Raw genomic sequence first — 23521 nt, 5'->3', positions numbered from 1 at the left:
TTTCACAATTAGGTATCATGGTAATTGTTTCACAGTTTGAAACTGTACAGAGGCTGTGAAACAGGGTTTTGGTTTACTAGTGTTTTTTCTTTGAATTCATAGAACCGGAAGGTAGTACAGTGAAAATAGTGATTTCTAAAAATTCTGAGCCACAGAATATACCCTTTCCTCTGGAATTCCAGAAAGGAATTCCAGAAGCTACAAAGATTTCACTTCGGCATTGTAGTTCTGCTTACCTAAAACACTACAAAACCATTTTTGCTCTGAGTCCATAAGTTTTTACTTCAGTATTTTTATTTCTTTCCAGATACTGGTGTATGAATTAGCGTCTAAATTACTTATTTTTCTTCTCTTCCAGGCTGCTGAATCAGGAATAATAAAAGTGAAAACAATAGCTGCACGTAACACTGATATTTTGGCAGGTAATTATTTGCAGTTCAGTGGGAAAAATAAACTTGGGTTACAGACCAAAATGTTAAAAAGGTGCCTTGCATACGTGTACTAATTCTGTATGTCTTTTTGTGTGACTGTATCAGTGATGCTTCTGAGCACCTAACAAAAAAATCAGTACCATGAGAATTTTTTAATGCTACTTTTGTTTTATGTTAGTGCTATACTGATGCTGAGGAAGGTCTCCATTTTGAGTTGTGGCTCTACAGAATAAATAATCCACTTAGAAAAATAGCATGAAATACTCCGAATTCTCAATGTTTTATTCACTGTCTGTGTTGAGCACAGCTGTTGTTGAGTGATCTGTGTGGAGTTCTGGGTATGATCCTCATCTGTGTGTTTAGTACGAGAGTCTAGCCTTTGGAGACTTGTACCTGGCAGGCAAAAATCCATCTTGATCTGAGACAAGGTCATTCAATTTAAGATGTACCACTGCCTTGAGGGACAGGAGATATCTTGTGAGTTGCAGCTTTGTAAGTGCTTAAAACTGTATCTCTGACTTTCTTCAGCTTTATTAAATAGCATGTGAATTGGTGGCTTCTTGCCAATTGCTGGTAAAGCCTTTGGCCAGATTTGAATGTCCCTGTAATTACTACTTGAGTGTCTACCTCAGCCGTGGACAAAATCCTTAAAATGCTAAATTATTTGAAAGGTCCAAATGAAATAGATGTAAAACTATTTCTTCTTTCGAAGCGCTTAAATCAGATACTGGTAAGGAGGCACTTTCTAGAATTATTTGAAGTAGCAGTCCCAACCCTCAATATTTCATTTTAATGCCTCTTTTTTATTTGTTTATTTTCTTTGTTTTTACTGCTGTCATGAATGCTGACATAAGTGGGAAAACTATGCCAGGTAATGTCAGCTATATCGAAATACACAAATGAACAAGAGAAGTCTCTAGTTAGCCATTTGCGAAGCTGTCAACATTCTTTGGCATATTACTGTGTGAAGAACTTTGTATTTTAGAAAGCTGGTTTGTAATCCTGAAAAATTCTTTGATTTTTAAATCTTCGTTTCAAAGTGATGTGAAGGATTGTTGATTCTGGGCATGGATAGGCAGTCTTGAGTGTAATCTTTTTGAGGGAACACTTTCTGTTAGTTGGTCAGATTTTGTAAGTACTTTTCCTTTGGAAGTTTTCAACTACAGTGTAGCTCATATTTTTTTAATTCAGCAAAAAAACCCAAACTGTGCAGTTTGCTTGTTATGAAGTTTGGAAAACCAGCATATCCTGAAAGTTATTTTGATCAGTTAATCTTTGCTAATAGGATAATCATGTTTTTCCCAGTGAGAAACTGTGGAACAGAGGAAAACGTATACTTTGCCTGCATATTATCCTAACATTCCATAATTTAAACATAATGCCATTAAACAGTCCCAATTCTTTATCGACCCTTGTATTTTTTGAGGTAACCTAATCTTGTAGGTATGTTAATGTCATGATGTCTGTTGTCCCCTCTCTGCTATTTAGATATTTTATTTTTTGGGGGGGGAAGATAGCATATATACTTTAGTAATACTAAAGCTGTAAAAGGCTACTATAATTGTGAAATCTAGTGAAGTAAATGCTTTTTGCTAGAATATTTAACATCTACTAGACCAAACAAGTATTTTGATCAGGATATGATTTTTTCTTTATATTTTGATGTAAACTGCCATTTCTCTAAAATAAATGAACACAACTGTATCAGATTGGTTTGAAGCAGCTGACCTGATGCTTTCTTGAAGCATTGCACTGCGAATGATTATAATTTTTAGAGAAGTAGATGCAATATTAAAGTTTTTACTGAAATCTTAAAAATCTTTATTGTGTCTGGTGAGATATGCTGAACTTGGCAGAACTCTAAGGTCATTGATCTAACTTTTTTCTTTCTCTTGGAAAAGTTAAGCTGTGCAGTTTGAAAGTCTTCATTCTTAGCAGTCTGTACATGCTTTATAATTTATTTATGAGGATTCAAGTGATTCTGAAAGAGAAGTCAGCTTCTGCTTTATATCACCGGAGGTAAATGTGAGAAGTTATTTCCATGTGGCTCTGAGATATGCAGTTCATACTTTTGTTTTAGGAGTTCTTTTAAAAAATCAGAATTACAGTCTTGCTGATGGAATGAAAGACTAAATTTTACATCCCAAAACTTTTTTTTTAATGTGTTCTTTACATTAGATTTTTTTTTTCAAATATATATTTACATAATTTTGGTAGCAAAATGGAAGCAGACCTGGATGTAAGAAAACTTCTGTGTATTTAAGACTGAGCTAGTATAATGATCAGTACTAAACCAGGTCTACAAAACATTAATTTTTCAGCTTTATAAAGTAAAAATCCTTGTATAGATCTTGTTGTGAGATTGTTTTTAACAGATTACAGGAAAAATACTGTAAAAGGTTTAAATTTTTCTTTGTCTTATTGCTTACTAACTTTTTGCCATTTTTGCCATTCTTAGAATATTTGTGCCCATGTTAGAGTGTGCTCCTTGGCCAGGTGTTGTAGATGTTCATAGACTATAAAGGCAGCTTAGACATGTAGCTCACATATAGATACTGACAATTAGATGCCTAAATTACATGTCTTAATTGGAAACAAACTTCTGGTTTTCATGAAGTATCCATTGTTTTGTTTTTAATTTGAAAATTGAAATGACACCTCTTGAAATCAAAGCAGATTGTTTAACAGGCAGTGAACCTATGTGTTCATTCACATTTATGCCGACATTTTAATTGGTTTTGATTAGACGTTTGGTGCAAAGTCAGCCTCTGTCAATGAGATGTAGAGCCTGTACTGGATCTGAAGAGGCTGATGAAACTATGACTGTATATGTGTTGATATCACCCTGTAAGAACTATTTTTACCTTAGAGAAAGTTGGCATCTATTCTTTTCACTGAAACTTGTTAGTCATGTTAGTTAGTGCTTAAGTTGAAAAATATCACTAAAATATATTTCTGTAGCTTTTACCTTGATGTTTCATTTTTTTCCAGGTTATTGATACTTAACAATGAACTTCAGATTGCTCAACAGAAAAAAATAAAATAGATCATGCTTGCATTTTTGTGTAAGAATATGGTTTTTGTTTGTTGGTGGTAAGATCTGTGCTCTAAAAATGTGTGAAACTTTTTCATGAACACATTTCTCATTATGCGTAGACTAAAACACAGTGTGTGACGTTTAGATTAAGAACACACACTGAGCTTCAAACTGTGAGGAAATTTTTATTATCTGACATGGTGATGAGCAGCTAAAATCTTACAAATTCTCACGAATCAACAACCATGGCTGCAAACAGAAAAGCACTCGTCAGTCAGATCCATGCTGTTCTGTCATCTTTCAGAAATATTTTCTTATTTTTAAATTTTATGAACTTTATCTCAGATTTCTAGAATTGCTTTTCTAGAATTACTTTTATGGGGAAACACTTTTTAAAATGACAGTGTGGAATGTTGTATTCATTGTGAAGTATTTTCCTCCTTAAAAATTAATTAAAAAAAAAAAAGTTCTTGAAATCTGTGTTTTCTCCTGACAAAGCTTCATTTTAAGAAGCTGCCCTTTCTCACTAAAACACTGGTTGGAAAACTCACAGTATGTACCCAGGATATAAACAGTCCAGTCTATTTCTCCTCCTGGTTTGTCGGTGACATTTTGCTATTCCCCTGTGTGTCCCATGCCTTGGAATGTGTCTCTGTGCCACACTTCGTCGCTTTTGAATTTGGTGCTGAGGTGAAGTAGAGCAGAATGCGGCTACCAGCATGAGGCCAGTCACCACTGCAAGGCCAGAAAAAAGCTCTGGGATGGGCAGAACCTTACAGCTTCTTACTTACCAAAGTGAACGTTTTAGGTTTGGAAAGAGAAAGTCACTTGAGTGTGTAAGGGAGAAGGTACTTGGGATTTAGGATGATTGTGAAAGTAAGCTATGGAGCTCAGTGACTGTCTTCACCTGGCTTTTCCTTGTGGTGCAAGAGTAAGTCCCAAATTTCTCAGATTGGAGATTGCTTTTTGTTAATAGGTATGATTAACAAATTTTGCATTGTATTTTTCAAAGTATTAAACATTGACTGCTTCTATATCTCTCTTTGAAAGCATTAAAAGAGAACAGCTCAGAGGTAGTTCAGCCTTTTCTAATGGGTTGTGGAACAAAGGAACCAAAGATCACTCAGCTGTGTCTAGCAGCCATACAGAGGCTCATGTCCCATGAAGTTGTCTCAGAGGTAAGATCAGTCTTTATATAAATACATAAATATTCCAGTGTGAGAAATACTCAGACTGAAGGTGGAAGCTTCTTTTAGGAGGCTGTTTGTATTATAATGAGCGTAGTCTGCAAAGTATTTTACTTGTATCTGTTTTTAAAAAACTGCAATTTAAAAGAAAACCTTTTTGACCATTAAAAAAAAAAGAAAATTTAAAAGAGGTGATGAAGTATTAGTAACTTCTAGACGGAAATTAATGAAAATTCAAACCAGTTCATTTAGTTTGCATTCTTACATTGCAGGAACAGAACATGTAATGGTCTTTCATAAATAGAATTCTGAAAGTTGCGTTCACAAAATTTACTCTGTGATAACATTATGTATTATGTGTTTGCTTACATTTTACTTTTAAAAATAAGGTAAAAGGTATGCACATTTCCTGCAACTGTCAGTGTCATGATATGCTACTACATATATAGTGTGTTAAGAAGCTGGTGAAAGTAATACTCTGCTTACATAATATAAAATTACGCTGTTTTTTCTTCAATATGAATGATTTTTGAGAATAAAAAGTCTTTGGACTGCTTTTTTTTGTATTTTCGAATAGAAAATAAAGTACACACTTTAATTTGGACTACACATTAAGAGATTTCTGCTGTCAGTTCTTTAAAAATACCTTGGGAAGCTTGTGACAATGCAATTGGCTTTATGTTCTCAGTGTAGTCCCATGGTACAAACAAACAGGCAAGTTCAGTTATGAAATGCATTTATGACAGTGCTGTCCTTACATGTATACACATGATATTCCAGTATGTAAACATATTAATTGTTGGCAAAATATTATTTCTTTGTAGGCTGCAGCAGGAAACATTATTAATATGCTTTGGCAACTGATGGAAAATAGTCTTGAAGAACTTAAATTGCTCCAGACAGTTCTTGTACTTTTAACAACCAATACAGTTGTGCATGATGAAGCACTGTCCAAGGTAAGAATTTGTTAGTGACAACCAGGTATGTACAGTATAGTATGTACAATATCCGAGAGGAAAAACAGAGATAAATTTTACATATGAAGCATTTGGAAATAATGGAAGAGGAGGGGTTTTCTTCATTCTGTTGTGTCCCTGTTGTCTTTATATCTAGACTCTGAAAACAAGATTTCTTCTAGCTTCCTTTTTAATTTGTTTTTTAATTCCTCCATAATAATATGTCCAGAGATGTGTTGTAGAATTTCAGACTAATGTGGGGATACCAGCTGAGCAGAGCCCACAAGTCATTTACATGAAAAACAAGCAAAAGAAAATCCTACATCTTCTATGGCTTAGAGCATGTAGCACTGTGGCCAGGTGCAGTTGAGGTTCATGCAAGTGCAAGAGCATGGAATAAGGACAAAAGAACAAGAAATACAGGTTTCACTACACATACAGATACTAATTTTCAAAATTCATTATAAAATAAGTAAGTATGAAACTATGTATTAGAGGTAATATGAAATCCAGTGGAAAACAATATTCGGGTCACTGCTGTCACAATGACACATTAAAAATATGCGCCTTAGAGAGGAATAATAGCAGTCGAGGCAGCATTGTTGTGATTTTAATGTAGGTGAGGAATTGTATTTTACCTTTGAAGTTGACAGACCTTTCTGTGATTAACCTTATAATCCGAATGTCCTTTTGACATTAATGTTCGTACACCTTGTTTTATGTGGTTGAGTACTGCGTGTTTCTGTATGATAATTGTAGATTTATTAGCACTTCGTAGTATCTTCAGTTAATACCAGTTCTAGATTATCTTGGTGGAAGATTACCGAAGAGTATTTGGCTAGGATAATCCATAAAACTTATTCTGGTTCTTCAAATTTAAAATGATTAAAACAATTTCTTTTTCAGGCAACCTTTTGACAAACTAGTGGAAAGAATGCTCAATCAGCTGTCTGGACTCTTAGCTAAAAGATGAAAATACATTGTTGTAAGGTGATCGTTTTTTCTCTCCCTTTCAGGCAATTGTACTTTGTTTTCGATTGCATTTCACAAAAGATAATATCACAAATAACACTGCGGCAGCTACAGTGAGGCAGGTAGTTACTGTTGTCTTTGAGAGGGTGGTTGCTGAAGATGAACGATACAAAGGTGGGCATACTTCTTACTCTGCTTGCTTGTGTTAACTTGTTTTTTGGACATACATCAAATGTTTATCTTTTTCAGTTTAGTAAAAAGTTTATAAGCATTATGTAAAATAAAAAATCACAGTCAGTAATCTTTACTGTCTTTTACAAACTTACTTGTATTCACATAAGATGTAATGCTTAGCCATTGTGTCAGCCCAAGCCAGTGCATCTGTATATAAAACCTAGATACTTTTCAAGCTGTGAGAAATGGTCTTCAGGTTAGTATTGTGAAGGAATTTGAGGTGAGCATGTTATTTATGGTGAAGTTAGCTTGGATTACAGAGTATGAAATACATAGCAGTAGTGGTTTTGAAGAGAGCATTTACTGGAAAGAAGTGCTTGGCACTGATGATCTTTGGTATTCAATCTAATGTTTATTTCTGTAGACATAAATACTTGCAGTAGAATTACCTGGCCATTCTCCTAGAATCTTTTTGTAAGAACACTTAGTTTATACTTGATTTTTCAACAGTCCTTAGTTAACAAAACTGGGTTTTGTTTTCACACAGATACTATTGACCAGCCAGTTGCAGTTCAAGGAAATAGTAACAGAAGATCTGTCAGTACACTGAAGCCATGTGCTAAGGATGCATATATGCTTTTTCAGGTAGTTGGGGGGCATATATTTATCCATTTGCAGTTATGATTGGGTGCTTCTACATCTCTGTAAAAAATTTCAAAAATTTGCTGTTAGCAATTTGACAAGGTCCTTAACCAGAGCCTCAGGCTTTCTTAGGTGCATTTACTGTAATTGGCAATGATATGCTGTATCCCAGAGAGGTGACTGGAAATCGAAGAAAAAGTGGCCTAGCAATATGTTTTACTATACATCTTAAATAACAGCTAAATGTGCATGTCTGTATTAAATCAAAGATTCTTTTTTCCATGAGCCACATACTGCTACTATAGGTCAGTCTTGCTTCTTGTGCTTGGTATTGTACATTAAAGTTCAGGATATGATGAATAATAGCAATTGTATTCATCACACCAGTTAAAATTTTCGTGACTTAGCAAATTTACTGGTCTTGAGATATTTTTGAGGGCAGGAATGAACACAGTTGCTGCAAGCATACCAGCAAAGTTTAAAATTTCTTTTTAAAGGTTTTGCTTAATAATTTAAGTAAAAGAAGTGTTTGGGGAAAAGTTATCTTGAAATTGGATAATCCCTAATTACAGAAGAGGGAGAGAGTGTAGATTTTGTTGTAAACTCAGAAAACTTATGCCTGTACAGGACTGTGCAGAGAATGTAAATGTTATTGTATTTTTTTTAAGGATCTTTGTCAGTTAGTTAATGCTGATGCTCCCTACTGGCTCGTGGGTATGACAGAAATGACCCGGACATTTGGCCTTGAACTTCTTGAGTCAGTCCTCAATGACTTTCCACAGGTGTTTTTACAAGTGAGTAGTTCTTAGAGGGGAAAATAGAAAGACTTTTCACATAGGTATTAAAATCTACACTTCATTAACTCCTCTTTAATTTAGCGTGAGTACTACTTTTCAGAAGGACTTGTAGCTTTTACAGAGAAATGCTCTCTGTTTTTTGTCCACTTTTTTCTATTACCATACACTATATTTATGTTTGTGCATTTTGTAGAGCATGTTTTACTCTGTTTCGCTTTTCGTTTTGCCATTTGAATTTCCTCCAAAGATGCATTATCTGATTTTGCATAATTTACGACAGCTCTGTTACTTAGTTTATGGTGTTATTTCTACATAAACATTAACCTCGCCCCACTTGCAAAGCAGCAAGAATCATGACTATGAACTGTGTGGATCTACTACATATAAATGCACCATGATCCTACAGTCACGTATTTTAGCAGACAGGAGCTAAATTAAAAAAATTAAATATATAATGAATGAATTATTAGCAGCGTATTTCAGTTTACAAAGTACAAGAAGAGGGGTGCATGGTATGAACCTGACCATACCATTTTGTTATGCTTTTTGGTAGCTTTACAGTGGTGTCTGCCATTCTTCCTTTTCATTTCCTGAGTGTGTAATTTATACCAAGATTTACATGACTTCTGGGTGCTTGATCATAGCAGCAAATCTAAATAAGATGCATAATCAGAGCTACTAGTAGAAGTTAAAGATTATCTGCTTAAAATTTGTTCTGTTTTCTTTTTCAGCATCAGGAATTCAGTTTTCTTCTTAAAGAAAGAGTATGCCCTCTTGTTATAAAGCTCTTTTCCCCAAATATCAAATTCAGGCAAGGTTCCAGCACGTCATCTTCCCCAGCACCAGTAGAAAAACCGTACTTCCCCATCTGTATGCGTTTGCTGAGAGTAGTTTCTGTTTTGATTAAGCAGTTTTACAGTTTGCTGGTAAGAATATGTTCAATTTTAATTTATACAATTCTGTTTTTCTCCGTATATGCCAGTACTGTGGTCAGTAATAGTATTAATTAGTTCTTGGTAACTGTTCATATATACTGAGGAAAGAAAAGTCTAAATATTCTTTTCCTCTTCTGTGTATTTGTGTTTACATGTATTCTACCTGTATGATTTTATTAAACGTGGGTTTGTATAAATTCTCAGGGTAAATTAGCTGTTACATTTTCTCTACTTGACTGCCTTTCAGTTAAAGTTTTGGGAACTAGGTTTGCGTAGCTTTAGATATTGTTGATTGTTGTGCTTTGTTAATACTTGCTAAGAGGCTTTTGACTTGTTTTGCAAAAGCTGTTGACAGAATGTATGAACATATGAAAATCATATTTACCTGTTCTTACCTCCTGATACCTTCTGAAGTTCTTACCTTCTAGAGAAAGACTTTTTTTTTCCATTTCATTTTTTACTGTAGCATATGTAAGAACTTTAATGCAGTGTCTTTGAGGAATTTAATTCCTTCAATACAATTGCATATGTGGCATTAGCTTAAGAAAATTATGATTATTAGGTATGTTTTTTATATAATTTTGAATAAATGCTTGTTGAAGGGATTTTTTAGTTCCTATGCAAAACTTGCTGGGATAGGATTCCTAAGATGAAACAGAAAGTTTTTTTAGAAAATATTTGTAGGAGACTTTCTTCTTATTTAATGGCTATAAACTATATCTTTTAGGTAACAGAATGTGAAATCTTTCTGTCATTGCTGGTTAAATTTCTGGATGCAGACAAACCACAGTGGCTGAGAGCTGTTGCAGTAGAATCTATTCACAGGCTTTGTGTGCAGCCTCAGCTATTAAGGTATTAAATATATTGAGTTTCACTTTTACATAAAATTTAAGAAATCTTTTTATTTTTCTCTGGTGGAAAATGCTTCCTAAAACATTGTAAATATGTAGAAACTTAAATGCAATAAACTCTTCAAGATAATTTTAATAAAGCGTTAGGCTATGCTTGCTTTCCAGGAAGGGCTGAATTACTGTTACTTGAGTGTTCCAAACCCTCTTTCACTTACCAGTAATAAATGAACATTTACCTAAAACTAAATATGATTATTTACCTAAATATTTGCAGTTAAAATGTGCTGTTAGTCTGCACTTTGGTGGGGGGAGGGAGTTGCTGTTAAAATGTACTTTTAGTCCCTAATTTGTCAAATGCTAACTATATCTTATAAAACGCTTTTCAGGTCCTTTTGTCAGTCTTATGATATGAAGCAACATTCCACTAAAGTTTTCCGTGATATTGTGAATGCATTGGGGTCCTTCATCCAGTCACTATTTCTTGTACCAAGCACAGGGAGCACATCAGCAACACCAAACCAAACTGGTAAAGCCTTGTCCTTACTATAATTATAATTTTACAGCATCTTGTAATAAAAATTCTGATTTGATTCAGTATATACATTTGGCTTGATACAGTTCTGTACTTCTCTGTTCACTTAGGTGGAAAACTAGCTTGAACCAACCAATGTTTTCAGGTCTGGTACAAGAGGTGATTTTATCTTGTCTGTCTTGTGGGGAAGACATAGTCCTCAGTCAGCAGAGCAGAGCTTCTACAGCAGCCAAGCTCCCTGGTTCACAGCTTTTCTAAGGGAAATTCTGAGGAAATTATTTCTTATTTCTGACTATAACAAGTTTCTTTCTACTTGAGTGGGGATGTCATTTATGGCAGTGTGCAATGGTAATAGTAAGACAGTGTTTGCTTCCTCCTGGAAGGCAATCACTAATTCTTCTGGATGTTCAGGGTTAAAACTGGCCTAAGGAAGCCAAGGGGTAAAAAGAAAGATCTGAGTTTTACAGATTATCTTTGCTTTTTCTGTAATGTGAGAGCAGGGACCTTGCAGATATCCTAGTTCCAACCCCCCTGCCATGGATAGGGACACCTTCCACTTGACCAGGTTGTTCAAAGCCCTGTCCAGCCTGGCCTTGAACACTTACACACCTTATACAGCTGTAGTTGGCTTTTGAGCCTCAGAGTACAACAGAGTAGCTGTTCATAAGAGAAGTTGAAAGCTGCACTACCAAAGCTTTGTGCCACTTATCTTGTACTGGTGTAATGTTTACCACTTCAAGGAGTCATATTGATATAAAAATAGTTGTCTGTGTCTGACTGCTCAGTGGAATCACAGGAAAAAACACCAGTCTGTGTTTGTGTTAGTGGCAACATTTGATTAACCACTTCTGCTTAGCAGCATGACTTTGTTGTTTCAATCTGTTAAGCTTTACTGTGTTAAAATGTATACATAGATTTCAGAGTGTATTCATATTACTGAAATTAATAGCTTAGTGTTGGTATATATTAAAAGCAAGCACATCAAAATGGCTGTGTTACACTGACGTATTAGGTGCTGTGAGTTCATGGGGACTCTGCCTTTCTCTCCACATTGTCTGTACAAAGAGTCTGAACATGTGATACCTACTCCTAGTAAGTGTAGACCTCCTTTGTGTAGGAAGCGTATACATACAGAATTCCTTGTCCCTTTATCTGCTTTATTTGGCTTAAATTGGAACCAAAATTTGTTCCTTCCTAGCTGTTGGTTGGCATGTTGTCAGCTCTTCCCCAGATCTGTCTGTTTTCTTCTGTCTTGCCATGGAACAGGTTCAAACATTGCAGTTTTCTTTCCATCTCTTCTTGTGGCTTTTTTATGTCTGAAATCAAGTTTATTCTTGGAACGATTAACCTCTCTTTCCTACTAGAAGTTCTAGATGCAACTATTCGGATAATGATAATCAAACAATATCACTAAAATATATATTGTTTTATCAAAACCAATGAAAGTTTAATTCTTTTGCAGAATGTGATGAATGCTGCTATGTCTTTCACAAATATATTTTATTCTGACTGAAAATAAGGTAGTTAGCATCAATCAACTTTGTCTTTTAAACTAACTACTTTGCACATAAGATCGTGTTTTAGACAGGAGAGGGAGCTCAACAATACTTTTTGATGGTGGTGGTGGTTTTTATTACTGAGCATGGTGTCTCAGATTAATTCTGTTATCTCAACTTAAAAATTAAATATATAAAAAGGATGTTTGCTGATAGCTAAAATTAGATGGGTTAATTTTATCACTTTGTTTTTCTGGGCAGGAAGCAATGCATCGGGGAATACTGGCTCAGCACAGACTAGCCCAGGAGTGCTTGGAATGGGAGGAGGAGCAACTGTATTACCTGCTTTTGAATACAGAGGCACTTGGATACCTATCCTGAATGTAACAGTACAAGGCAGTGCTAAAGCTACCTAGTAAGTACCCCTATCTTTTTGAAAATGTATATGACAAATATTTTTTATTTCCAACTTGATAGTTTAAGGAATTTCTTATTACTGAATAATGAAGTCTTCATTTTACTGGCATTGAGGTGTATTGTGGATTTTCTTATTGTCGGTGCCATGAGGTGTTCTTATTTTTTGCTATTTTGTCTGCATGCTTTGAATTCTGATCCAAATGTCCCCTATGGCTTTAGCATCTGTTGGATTTTTTTTCTACCATACTCTTCCTATATTAACTCTGCACTTTTAGACCTCACTACAGTATAAAACAATTCTAGCATACTTTTTGCTGGGTTGTGTAATGGCAAGCATGAGGGGTATTAAGCAAATGAGGCACCAATGGGAGTGAAAAAGTAGCTTTCTTAAACCAGCTTTACCGTATTTACAGTTTTTATGGAACTGGATATTGTGGTAGATAATGGCCAGGTCATTCCACACAATATATTGACCTATATACAAAAGTTAGGCTGTGAATGCTTCTTAGAATGATGAATTATTTTGTCATGAGTTTGTGTAAGGGAGATCATGTTCTTTGTTTAAAGCCGCAAATACTATGCTTCTGTCAAAATAGTGGCAGTTTTTTCATATCACTCATGACCATTAAAAGTAAATCTCTTCCAAATTAGAATTGCCCGTGAAATGTAAGCATACTAATACTCAGTGAAATCAGCAAATAGCCTGGTTCTCAATACTTTTTAAAGGTAGAAACTCCTTTATCTGCCTTTCAGATACAGGACAAATTCATCCTCAGATTTCAATAATTTAACATGTGTGTATTGACTTGACTTCTTGTTCCAGTAGTGGCCATGAATGTTATCTTAGGTTGTCTGACTGTGCTTAGGAAATGTAAATTTTTAACAAAAGTGGATGAAAGCTAGTTAGTGCTTTGGCCAGCTGTTACAACCTCCTGCTTTCCTTCCTTCTCTTTTTTTCTTATGTGCTGTTCTTAACTGGCTCAAGAACATCGTAGCATCATCATAGTCTCCTGTGCTATTCTGAACTTGCTTGTGTCTTACCTTTGGATCTCTCCAGTGACTCCATGATTCCCACTGAGTAATGTTGTTTTTTTTGTTTTGTTGTTTTTTTGTTTGTTTTGGTTTTTTGTTTTTTTTTTTTTTAATTGTATGTAAGGTTGTGGAATTGTCACTAGAATGTCTTGTCAGCAGTTTTTTCTCCTATCTTGTACTTTTGTCTGTAGTCCCTGCACGTAAGGAGATGACTAACTGTAGATTTGAGTCAAATCCTAGCACTGATTCTATCCTACTGCTGCCATTAGATTTTCATACAATGGCCACCTCTTACATGTTTACACAATGTTTTAATTGAAATACGAGTTGTGAACAGAGCTAGTAGAGGCCTTTTTGCCAGTGTAGGCAAAAAGTGGTCTCTTCCCAGACCACTATGCCTTGTCTTCCTCTTTACACTAGGAAGTAAATGTTTTTAATAGGAATACACAACAACTACAAAACCCATTAAGAGTTTCAATTAGAACAATATATATACACACACACACTTATTTGCAGATAGAGGGTGAAATGTTGACCATTTGATTTACCTATGCTGCCTTTGCCCCCAGATGTCTAAGGCAGCCATCATCAGGAAGTTACATGTGTGGAAGAAGGAAAATCCTTTGTGCAAAAAGGAGTGGTGACACTACCTTGTAGAAGTGTCTTTGGTATACTGTAGCTGGAATACTTAGTCTTTTTAAGACTCATATGCAGAGGAAATTAGGAAATACTGTTTGTTGGGATAGCCGGTAGTTTTTGTAAGAGACTGTCTCCCCTGTGGCAGCTACAATCTGTTTCCTGTTGGATTTGTAACTCAGCAGATCTTCTGAAGGGGGAGTGAGGCTGCAGTTCCAGCACAGTGATGTTTTAATTGATTGCATGGTTTTCAGCAGTGAATTGTGTAGACATTTCCCTTATATACAAATAGCTTCCCTTGTTTACCTGTGCATGTAGGTGATGAATACTTGGTCATATGCTATATAGCTGTGACAGGCTTTTCTGGTCATATGGACTCAAAGATAATGATAATGGAACATCTGATTTGTTCTTAATTTGTTACTGATATGTTCACACTGTCATGACTTTCTGACCTGTTTCCTCTGGTGTTCCTATGTAGCTGTGTTCTTCTGAATAGTTTCTGTCACAGTGGTTTTAAGTAAAATAATAATAAAAGTAGAATAATTCACTCAGTGATACTTGCTTATATGTGTTGATTTTTAAAAATGTGCATTTGCAGATACAAATATTGTACTTGGAGTTTGTTCCCTTTCATTTACTTTTTTGTTTAGTGACTCATTTACTCTTTTACTTAATGACTTAAAGTTTTTTTTTTTCTTGAGATGCTGTAGATCTTGAAGGGTGGTATTTGGGGCCTGTTTGTACTTAACATTCACCTGGAATCTTGTTTTTTATTATTGTTTTTAATCACAGTGGTACTGTTGCACACTTACTTGTCATGCTTCAATTTTTAGTTTGGAAATGCTGGACAAAGTAGAGCCACCTACGATCCCTGAAGGCTATGCCATGTCAGTGGCATTTCACTGTTTACTGGATCTTGTCCGTGGTATCACTACCATGATTGAAGGAGAGTTGGGAGAGGCAGAAACAGTCAGTCAGACCACATCAGAGACAACTTCATTACCATCACAGTCTTCAGAGCAGCAAGACTTGCAGTCTGTATCTGATCAATCAGAGAAAGAACTAGGTATTTGAAAATGCAAACACTATTTAAATACAGAAGTTCTACATAAAGCAGGATTAAAATACATGCTTACATTTTTTGTTTCTAAATTGTGTATAAAAACTTGTAATGAAGTGGCATTTGTTTTTTTGTTTATTTGTTGTTTGTAACAGGACAGTTACAGACTGTCCTGCAGCAGTCTCTAAAAAAAAAATACTTGATGTAGTGCTTCTGTCCTATAGCACCTTAGCCATAGAATCCTTCTAATCTACTAATACTGTTTCACATGTGGGATGTAAGAGAAAGATAACAGGCATTCTGTTCTCCAAAACTACTATTCTGACTCCTGCTTAAAGCTGAGATCCAAGGCGCAAGAGACACCCTGAGATGAAATGTGGCAGTTAAGATCACATTAAAGAATGTATTTCTAGTAGCAAAAGAAAAAGATGAACATTTTAATGAAGAGATTTCAAGTAAGATGGAAGTATTTAGGGAAGAACTTTTTTAAGAGCAGAACAAATAGGAACTGAGGCATGTATCTGTGCAGCATATGAGGAGTTTGTGTATGTACTTGTGTCTCGGGGCGGATTTTAGGTTGTGTACCAGGGAGCAGAGACCGCAGTGCTGTGGGTTGTACCCAGGGGGAGAGGAAAGGGGCTTGTGCTGAGCGCGGTGGAGCTCTCCGTGGTACTGCAGGCAGATGCACACCAGCCCAGCCCAGGGTCCTGGTGTGCCCTGGTGCAGGGAGGGACGTGTGGAAATGATACGGGCGGATTTTTTCCTAAAGTAAAGAAATAGGAAAAAACCACAGAACATTATAAATACCGGGGGAGAAAATTTCAGTGAGTTTCTTGTCCCACATTTGCATGCTTCTGAATGCTTATTTTTATAGACAGAGATTAAAAATAGTTATATATACAAAAGATCTTTTTTGTATAATTTAGAATAAGCATTGCCTTGGTGACATCTTTTACTTTAGCAATATTATTTCAAATGAGACTGTTAAAACAGTACTAGTGGGAGCAAGTTTGTGTATATGCATATATGGCTATCTAAACCTATGTATAAAAACACACTTTAAAAGAAACAGTAGCAAATATTTTGTTTGTTATATATAATAGAAAGTTACTAAGAAAAATACTGTGTTTCTGCTATGAACAATTATATGCATTTCTTTCAAGTTAGCAGAGCTGTCTGGGAAGAAATGGTGAATGCTTGTTGGTGTGGTCTTCTGGCTGCTTTATCACTTCTACTTGATGCAAGGTATTTAGTCTTTCGTTTCTCTTGGGTTTTTTGTTGTTGGTTTGGTTTTTTTGTTTGTTTGTTTGGGTGTTTTTGTTTGGTTTTTTTCCCCCCAAAGATGACATTCCCAACTGTATTTTGAACTGACTTCTGATACTGGTCAAGTTGAAAGTTGTATGAGAGAGCGCTGTTCATGGCATCTGAGCAGACAGGTTTGTGGATTAGTGATGGCTGGGCTAAGTGAGGATCTGTTAAGAAAAAACAACACAAAAGTCTCAGAAGTCTAGCATCAAACTTTAATGTATTTCAATATAGAACAATTAATTATATTTTCAAAGGCTTGCTTTTAAACTGTTATTTTTATTCCTTTTTACTTTGACTGAATGTTTCAACACATTGAAGTGATTCTGTGTCCTGATTACTGTTGATAAGATACTGAATAATGTCTCAGTACTTGTTAGTGTTGTGCAGTCTTTGAAGTGGAAAAGCTGTTTACTAGATAATAACTTTGGTAATTTAATTGTCTCTTTCAAAGAATCTTTTCTTATCAAACACCATTTTCTGAAATTAGAGATAAATACCTCCTCACAGTCTGCTTTGCATTCAGAAGTAAAGACCAATTTTATAGGGAATGGTTCTGAAGATCGTTGGGTTTTTGGTTTGGTTTTTGTTTTTATTTTTATTTTTATTGATTGTTCTTGCCCTTCAGTATTTGTAGTGTTGACAGGTTTAAAGTCTATGTTCTTATTCCTTTCAGTTTTGGCTAGCTGCTTGCTTCTGTGCTGTGGACTATTTCTTGCTAAACAGTGTGTGTGTACTCTTTCAGCACTGATGAAGCTGCCACTGAAAATATTCTAAAAGCAGAATTGACTATGGCTGCACTTTGTGGAAGACTGGGTCTTGTAACATCAAGAGATGCCTTTATCACTGCCATTTGCAAAGGATCTTTGCCTCCTCACTATGCCCTTACTGTATTAAACAGCACAACTGCAGCTCTGTCCAGCAAATGTAAGCATATAGGTTTTCCTTAACTTTGCTTCCATGTATTCTCCAATAAACCTGAGTTGTCCCAGGATGCAATTCAAAAGGTACATAACTGTAGAATTTGTCTATGCTAAATTATGTTAGAATCCTCGGACAGGATCTAGACTGTCTGCTTTCCAGAACCAGTTAGTCTTGCAGCATCTGCTGGGTATCATTCTAGTGATCTTAAAACTTCCTGAATGCTTAGCATATGTCAGAAGTTCATATTCTAAGGAGATGTATTTACTATCTTAAAGGTATGTTAGAATATGTGATTAAGGCATTCAAATTCTGAAAGGGTCTCTGAGCAGCTCAGATACTTAAGAATTTGCTAGAACATCCTGCATTTGTGGTCTACTACAGCGTTTTCTACAATTGTCTAGTGATGGTAGTACTTACTGTGTAAATGGAAGATCTTACTTTCCAGGCTCTGTTCGACTTAGAAGAGGTTGAATTGACGTTCCCCACATCCTGAGAGAATGTTGTAATTCATGGAATATGCCAGTTGAGGATGTGCTCAATTTCTAGTTTTGAAAATGAGTTACTATGTACTAAGAAATGCAACTATCTGGAGAATATGCAGACTGATCGTTAGACCTCTTAATATAAAACAGAATATCTTAGTCTGGGGAAAAAGGACCCATACGTTTACTCCAGCCCAAAAGCTAACTTTGTTATTAGATCATACGTCTGTGAAGCAGTATGCATGACTGAGCTACATAAATCATTACGGAAATGAAGCAGTGAACGTAAGTTATTTTATATAGGTTACTCGTCTTTTTACAGGTGAATTCTAAAATAGGTGTCCTGAAGTCCTGTATTGGAAAAACATCATGATATAGCATTTATGACACCTTTATTTTCTGAGTGTACTAGTACAATGGTAGCACAAATCATACCATTTACACACAATTACCACCGATAACTGAGTTGAGACATAGTCTAATGGTCATATTGTTGCGCAAATATCCCAGTCTTGACATAAAATGTATTAATGTGTTGCAAGCAATATCTAATAGTTAGTGAGAGGGAGTAATTACTGGCTCCTTTAACTCTGTAAGGCAACGATATAATAATCTAAATATGACTAAAGGTCTCAAAGTGACTTACCTTAAAACTGTGAAACAAAAATTCTCTGGACAGTGTTTACCAGAAAGTGGTTGTTACTACCAGTAAGTACTGGATTTTAAACATAAATTTTTTAATTTTTTTTTTCCTTCTCAATTTTCCTCTAGCATATTCCATTCAAGGACAGAATGTTCAAATGATCAGTCCCTCAAGTGAATCTCACCAGCAGGTTGTAGCAGTAGGGCAACCCTTAGCTCTTCAGCCACAGGGAACAGTAATGGTAAGTACAATTTGTAAGTGATCTCACCCTGCTTAACTGCTTCTTTCTGTGTCCCACTGTGTTTCAAAAATAGCCAACAGATAAACAGTATTCTTACAAATAATGGTTATCTGAAATGTTAACCTAAGCTTTTAATTTGGAACAGCCCTGGGCAGTAAAGTTCTCTAAGTGTAAAGAAGACTTACTCTTGTTTTTCATCTGACTCTTAATCTCAGCAGCTGCCATCCATTCCATTTGAAAAACCATAGATCTTAGCTCTATTATGGGCATGTGTGTGAAAGTTCACTTACGTGGTTTTTTAAGGTAGACTCTGATTTTGTGGGAAAGATACACTTAAAGCTGGAGTACTTTAACTTGTGCCTTTGATAATAATGTGAAACTGGGAGGAGAGGGCAGTGATCAAATCACATTCAACCCCAGCAAGATAAGACTGAGAGAAGAAGGAGAAATACTGAACTACTTCTCTAAAAAATGATACATTGCATCAGTGCAAACAAAATGTAATCTTTAAAGTCTTTAGTAAAAAACTGCAAATTTCCTAGAAACACTATTATTGTAGAATAATAAGAATAATGTGGTTGGTTGTTGTGGTTTTTTTTAGCTGACTTCAAAAAATATCCAGTGTATGAGGACATTACTCAACTTAGCTCACTGCCATGGAGCTGTTCTTGGTACATCGTGGCAACTTGTCCTGGCTACTCTTCAGGTATAGAGGAAATATTTATGCCTTGCTTTTTTTGCCATAATTTGGGTTTGAGTTCTTACGTGGGCAATAGAAGAAGCTTTGATTCTACTGATGGTCTACTTTGTATTGCCTTGAGTAAGTACTGTAGAATGTCTCTTGAATTGTTTGGCTGGAATACTGCCAGCTAGCTCAAGTACAATGCTAATTTCCTCACTAAAAGGAGCCTGAAAAGGCTTTTCTTCTGAAAATGATCCTTTTGTATTTCAGCATCTTGTGTGGATTCTGGGACTGAAGCCTGGTGTTGGGGGTGCGTTAAAACCTGGAAGAGCTGTAGAAGGGCCCAGCACGGTAAGCAGGATCATGATTGTTCATTTCACATTTAATGATTATGGAGTATTTTCTATTGCAGTCTGTAAGACACATTTCTGTCTCTTTTTCAAGGTTCTGACTACAGCAGTTATGACTGATCTGCCAGTTATATCCAACATACTTTCAAGGCTTTTTGAAAGCTCACAGTAAGAAACCTTATCTTATAATTAAAATAATGTGTGTGTATCAAGCTTGACAGTGTTTTGATAGCTGTTATTTTTCAGATACCTTGACGATGTGTCTTTACATCATTTAATAAATGCCCTTTGCTCGTTGTCTCTGGAAGCCATGGATATGGCCTATGGAAACAATAAGGTATAGTTTTTTAGTTTCTTTTTAGATGTGTTTGTGAAACAGGCAGATGAGGTACTTTTATCATAGAATCAACTAGGTTTGAAAAGACCTTTAAGATGATCAAGTCCAACCTTTACCCCAGGTCTGCCAAGTCCACTGCTAAACCGTGTCACTAAGGGCCTCATCTACATGGCCACTTCCAAAATCCTTCAAGCTAACTATTTCTAATATTAAGACAGTAATACATTTGATACTCTAGAGTAAAAAATAAATTACGAACCAGAGAATGTCTTGTTTATAATAGTTCATTCAATGGTTACTAAATCCTCTTGAACATTCTCATTGCATTCTTGCTATGTTTTTTCTTAACTAAGGAATGTCATGTATTTCCATTAATCAGATTTCGGGTGGATAAAACTTTTAAAAGCCTTGGTAATTTCAGAGGTTAGGGATTCTGAATATCACAGTATATTCTGTGAGGTGCTGAGTTTCATTTCAGTTTTCTCTTATAATACACCTCAGAAGAAGCCTGACAATTTAGATATTGAAACCCCCTTGATAATTCAAACTTGGCAAAATGGTAGCATTCCTGTCAGCCTCAGTAAACAACCTTTAGCTAGAAAGGTTAAAGACCCTGTGATTGAAAAAGATTGAGTATATATTCTAGACACAATGTAATTCCAGAGGAGAGTTTCTGAAAGTTTTTCCTTGATCTATTATAGTAGAGATAATTGTGAATGAAAATACATGTTATAATATTTGCCAATTACAACAACAGTGAATGAATTAAAACAAGCAAAGTTTGTGTTTAAAATCAGTTGAAAATAAGAGTAAAATATCGGCAGAAATAGCAACTGAGAATAATTCCAGCTCAACAGTAATTTTGACTATATCTTGATTTAAGAAAATATAATTAAAAATCTAAAAAAGTGTATTGCAAATATTTGCATATTTACTTGATGAATCGGAAAATTATCATATTCCTGCAGGGCATTTATGAAGCTGGTGGAGTATGAAGCATAAGGAGATTCTTAAATGAAATATTCTTTATTCTTTGTTTATATATAAAAGTTGTAATGGGAGAAAGACTACTTGGCTAGTAATGTATGTTATAAAACTGTTTGGAGGGAGGACTGTGTAAAAACTGCAGTTTTGAAAGGAATATCAGCGCTGTGGTTATTGTCAAACTTGGAGAAAACTATATGAAACATGAGGAAAGAAGTATTTTTCATGATATGCTGTTGCTACCCCCTTGTGGCTTCTCATGCAGTACTGCAGATGCTGTGGAAATTTCCCAGCCATGCTACCTAAGCTGTTATGACAGCATTCACAGCCTACAAAACACAGTACTTCAGTGAGATGAGTTGCACTTTAATTTGTAAATTATGATGTAGCAAAAGACTCTCTCATTATCTAAGTTACCTCAAAGTCATATGTTCAAATTCCATTTTATTAAGGAACCATCACTTTTTGCTGTTGCTAAATTACTGGAAACAGGACTAGTTAATATGCACAGGATTGAGATTCTTTGGAGACCTCTGACCGGTCATCTTCTGGAGGTAAATAGTTGCTTTTATATGTTGTACTAGAACTGAGTTTGTATTAATAAAGATCTTGTGGAAATACATTTGTAAAGTGTAGTTTTTTAAAACAGTCTAGATTGCTTTTACATGCACTTTCTTTTTGCAAATTGAATGCTTCACAATTTTAATTCAAAAGTGAACTTACGTATTTAAATTCGAGTATTTTAATTTATCTTACGACTTTATGGTGCCATCAGTCCTTATATGTTTTAAACACAGCAGTGTTTAAAATGATCAATTTGTTATACTTTATATACATGTTATAATGAAGGCAACACAAACAGGTTCCACTTTGGATTCAAGTAATATGAATATGTAGGAAGATTTTAATGTATGTTTTTACATCCTTACCAGATAGATTGAAGCCACTAGATTTACTTACAAAGGGTTTGCTTGTTTTAAAAGTGTTTAAGCTAAGATTTTGAATGGTCTCTTTAAGAGAATACTGTACAAATATAAAAATAGGTGTCATAATCCTACTTAAATGTCTTCAGTATTTTAACTTCAAGATGAAAAATGTGCTCCATCAAGGAAAAAAAATCTTAAATTTTGAATTTGAAATTAAAAACAGGCGATGGAATATAATTGTAAAGTTTTTATTCTCTATACAGATATGTAGAAGAGAGAAATACAAGAACAGGGTTTGAGTTCAAGTGGGTGAAGGAGAAGGTTTTTCTTCCTCATTTTCCAGAAAGTATCAGACTGCCTTAGAACCAGTGCATTATTTCAAACAGTATTAAGAAGATGCCATCTCTAACCTGATTTATGGAGATCATCTTTGAGTTACAAAAAGGAAGAAGGAAACCAATGCCAAATTCAGTTAAACACAACCTGAGGGAAGAATTTGTTCTCTGTCTCAGAAACTGATTATCTGGTCAGAATCAGAGCATTATGAAGTAGTTCAAATTCTCTCTTTTCTTATATAAGGTAACAAAAATATAAATAAGTCAAGACAGTAGCTATTTCTTGCCTGCTTTTTTTAATATTAAGCTAGCTCTTCTGCATTGTCCTCCTTTTCAGTTTGGCTAGTGGTTGATAAGGGAATGTCCAAAACTGTCAGCCTTCCTAATGATCCTTCCTTGGACTTTGATTCTGGATTCTCATACCATCTGAGCTAGGGCTGGAAGGGTGGGTGGATATAATTTTGTAGAGGTCAATGAAACAGTAGACTTACCTGATTGGTTTCAGGGTAGCATATCAGTTATGGAAGTACAGATCATAGTAGGTATCTATGAACTGGATTTGCAAAATAGTTTTTATTTTTCTGCTCTAAAATAGCAGTTAACAAAACTATTAGGTTTAGATAACTAGGTTCACAAAAAGAAGACATGCATTTGAAACTAAAGCTTGAAATAGTGTTTGCTACTGTTTTGAAATAATTGAGTGTAAGGCTTATTTTATATTCACTGTGTAGTTACTTTTTTTTGAGAATATAGAAGAATGCTTTCTGTGTAGGCTACTGTCATACTTCCTCACATGATTATGTGAAGCAATGTGTGAAAGATGAAACTGGCTTTTATAGTAGCTTAAGGCACAGTTAAACCTGAGAGTTTCAGGCATTCATTGAAGAGTTGTTTGGTGCTTTTTAACCAATCACTCTCTGAATTAGCAGTTAGTATATTCATTTTGGAAAATGTATTGGCTTGAACTGCTGTGGTTTTCATTATTTTTCCTTCTGTGTCTTTCACTGCTTCCTATTGCTTCCTTATTCAGAAGGTATGTTTGTCCAAAAGATACTATTTTTTACTATTAAAAATAATTTTATCATCTAGAGATTTATTTTATAGTTGTAAAAATATTATAATAGCGTATGTAAATTATAATATAATAAAAAATC

General features: G+C 35.1%; 1 protein-coding gene across 1 annotated transcript; it reads left to right on the top strand.

The window, feature by feature from the left end:
* Positions 1-361: 361 nt before the first annotated feature.
* On the top strand, positions 362-21660 carry LOC104405091 (protein MON2 homolog; the record flags this gene model as incomplete). The annotated part of the gene is made up of 19 exons (XM_010013695.1): positions 362-422; positions 4519-4646; positions 5480-5611; positions 6628-6757; positions 7305-7402; positions 8068-8193; positions 8928-9122; positions 9859-9983; positions 10369-10508; positions 12272-12425; positions 14932-15164; positions 16322-16403; positions 17209-17390; positions 18641-18753; positions 19355-19459; positions 19706-19786; positions 19880-19953; positions 20032-20122; positions 21559-21660. Coding segments are annotated over exons 2-19 (2250 nt in total), but the record flags the coding sequence as incomplete, so codon positions are not given.
* Positions 21661-23521: the final 1861 nt, after the last annotated feature.

The sequence above is a fragment of the Nestor notabilis genome, unplaced genomic scaffold (assembly GCF_000696875.1).
Source record: "Nestor notabilis isolate BGI_N333 unplaced genomic scaffold, ASM69687v1 scaffold33250, whole genome shotgun sequence".
In the NCBI taxonomy this organism is placed as follows: Eukaryota; Metazoa; Chordata; class Aves; order Psittaciformes; family Psittacidae; genus Nestor; species Nestor notabilis.
This window is presented reverse-complemented; position numbering and strand designations above follow the sequence as displayed.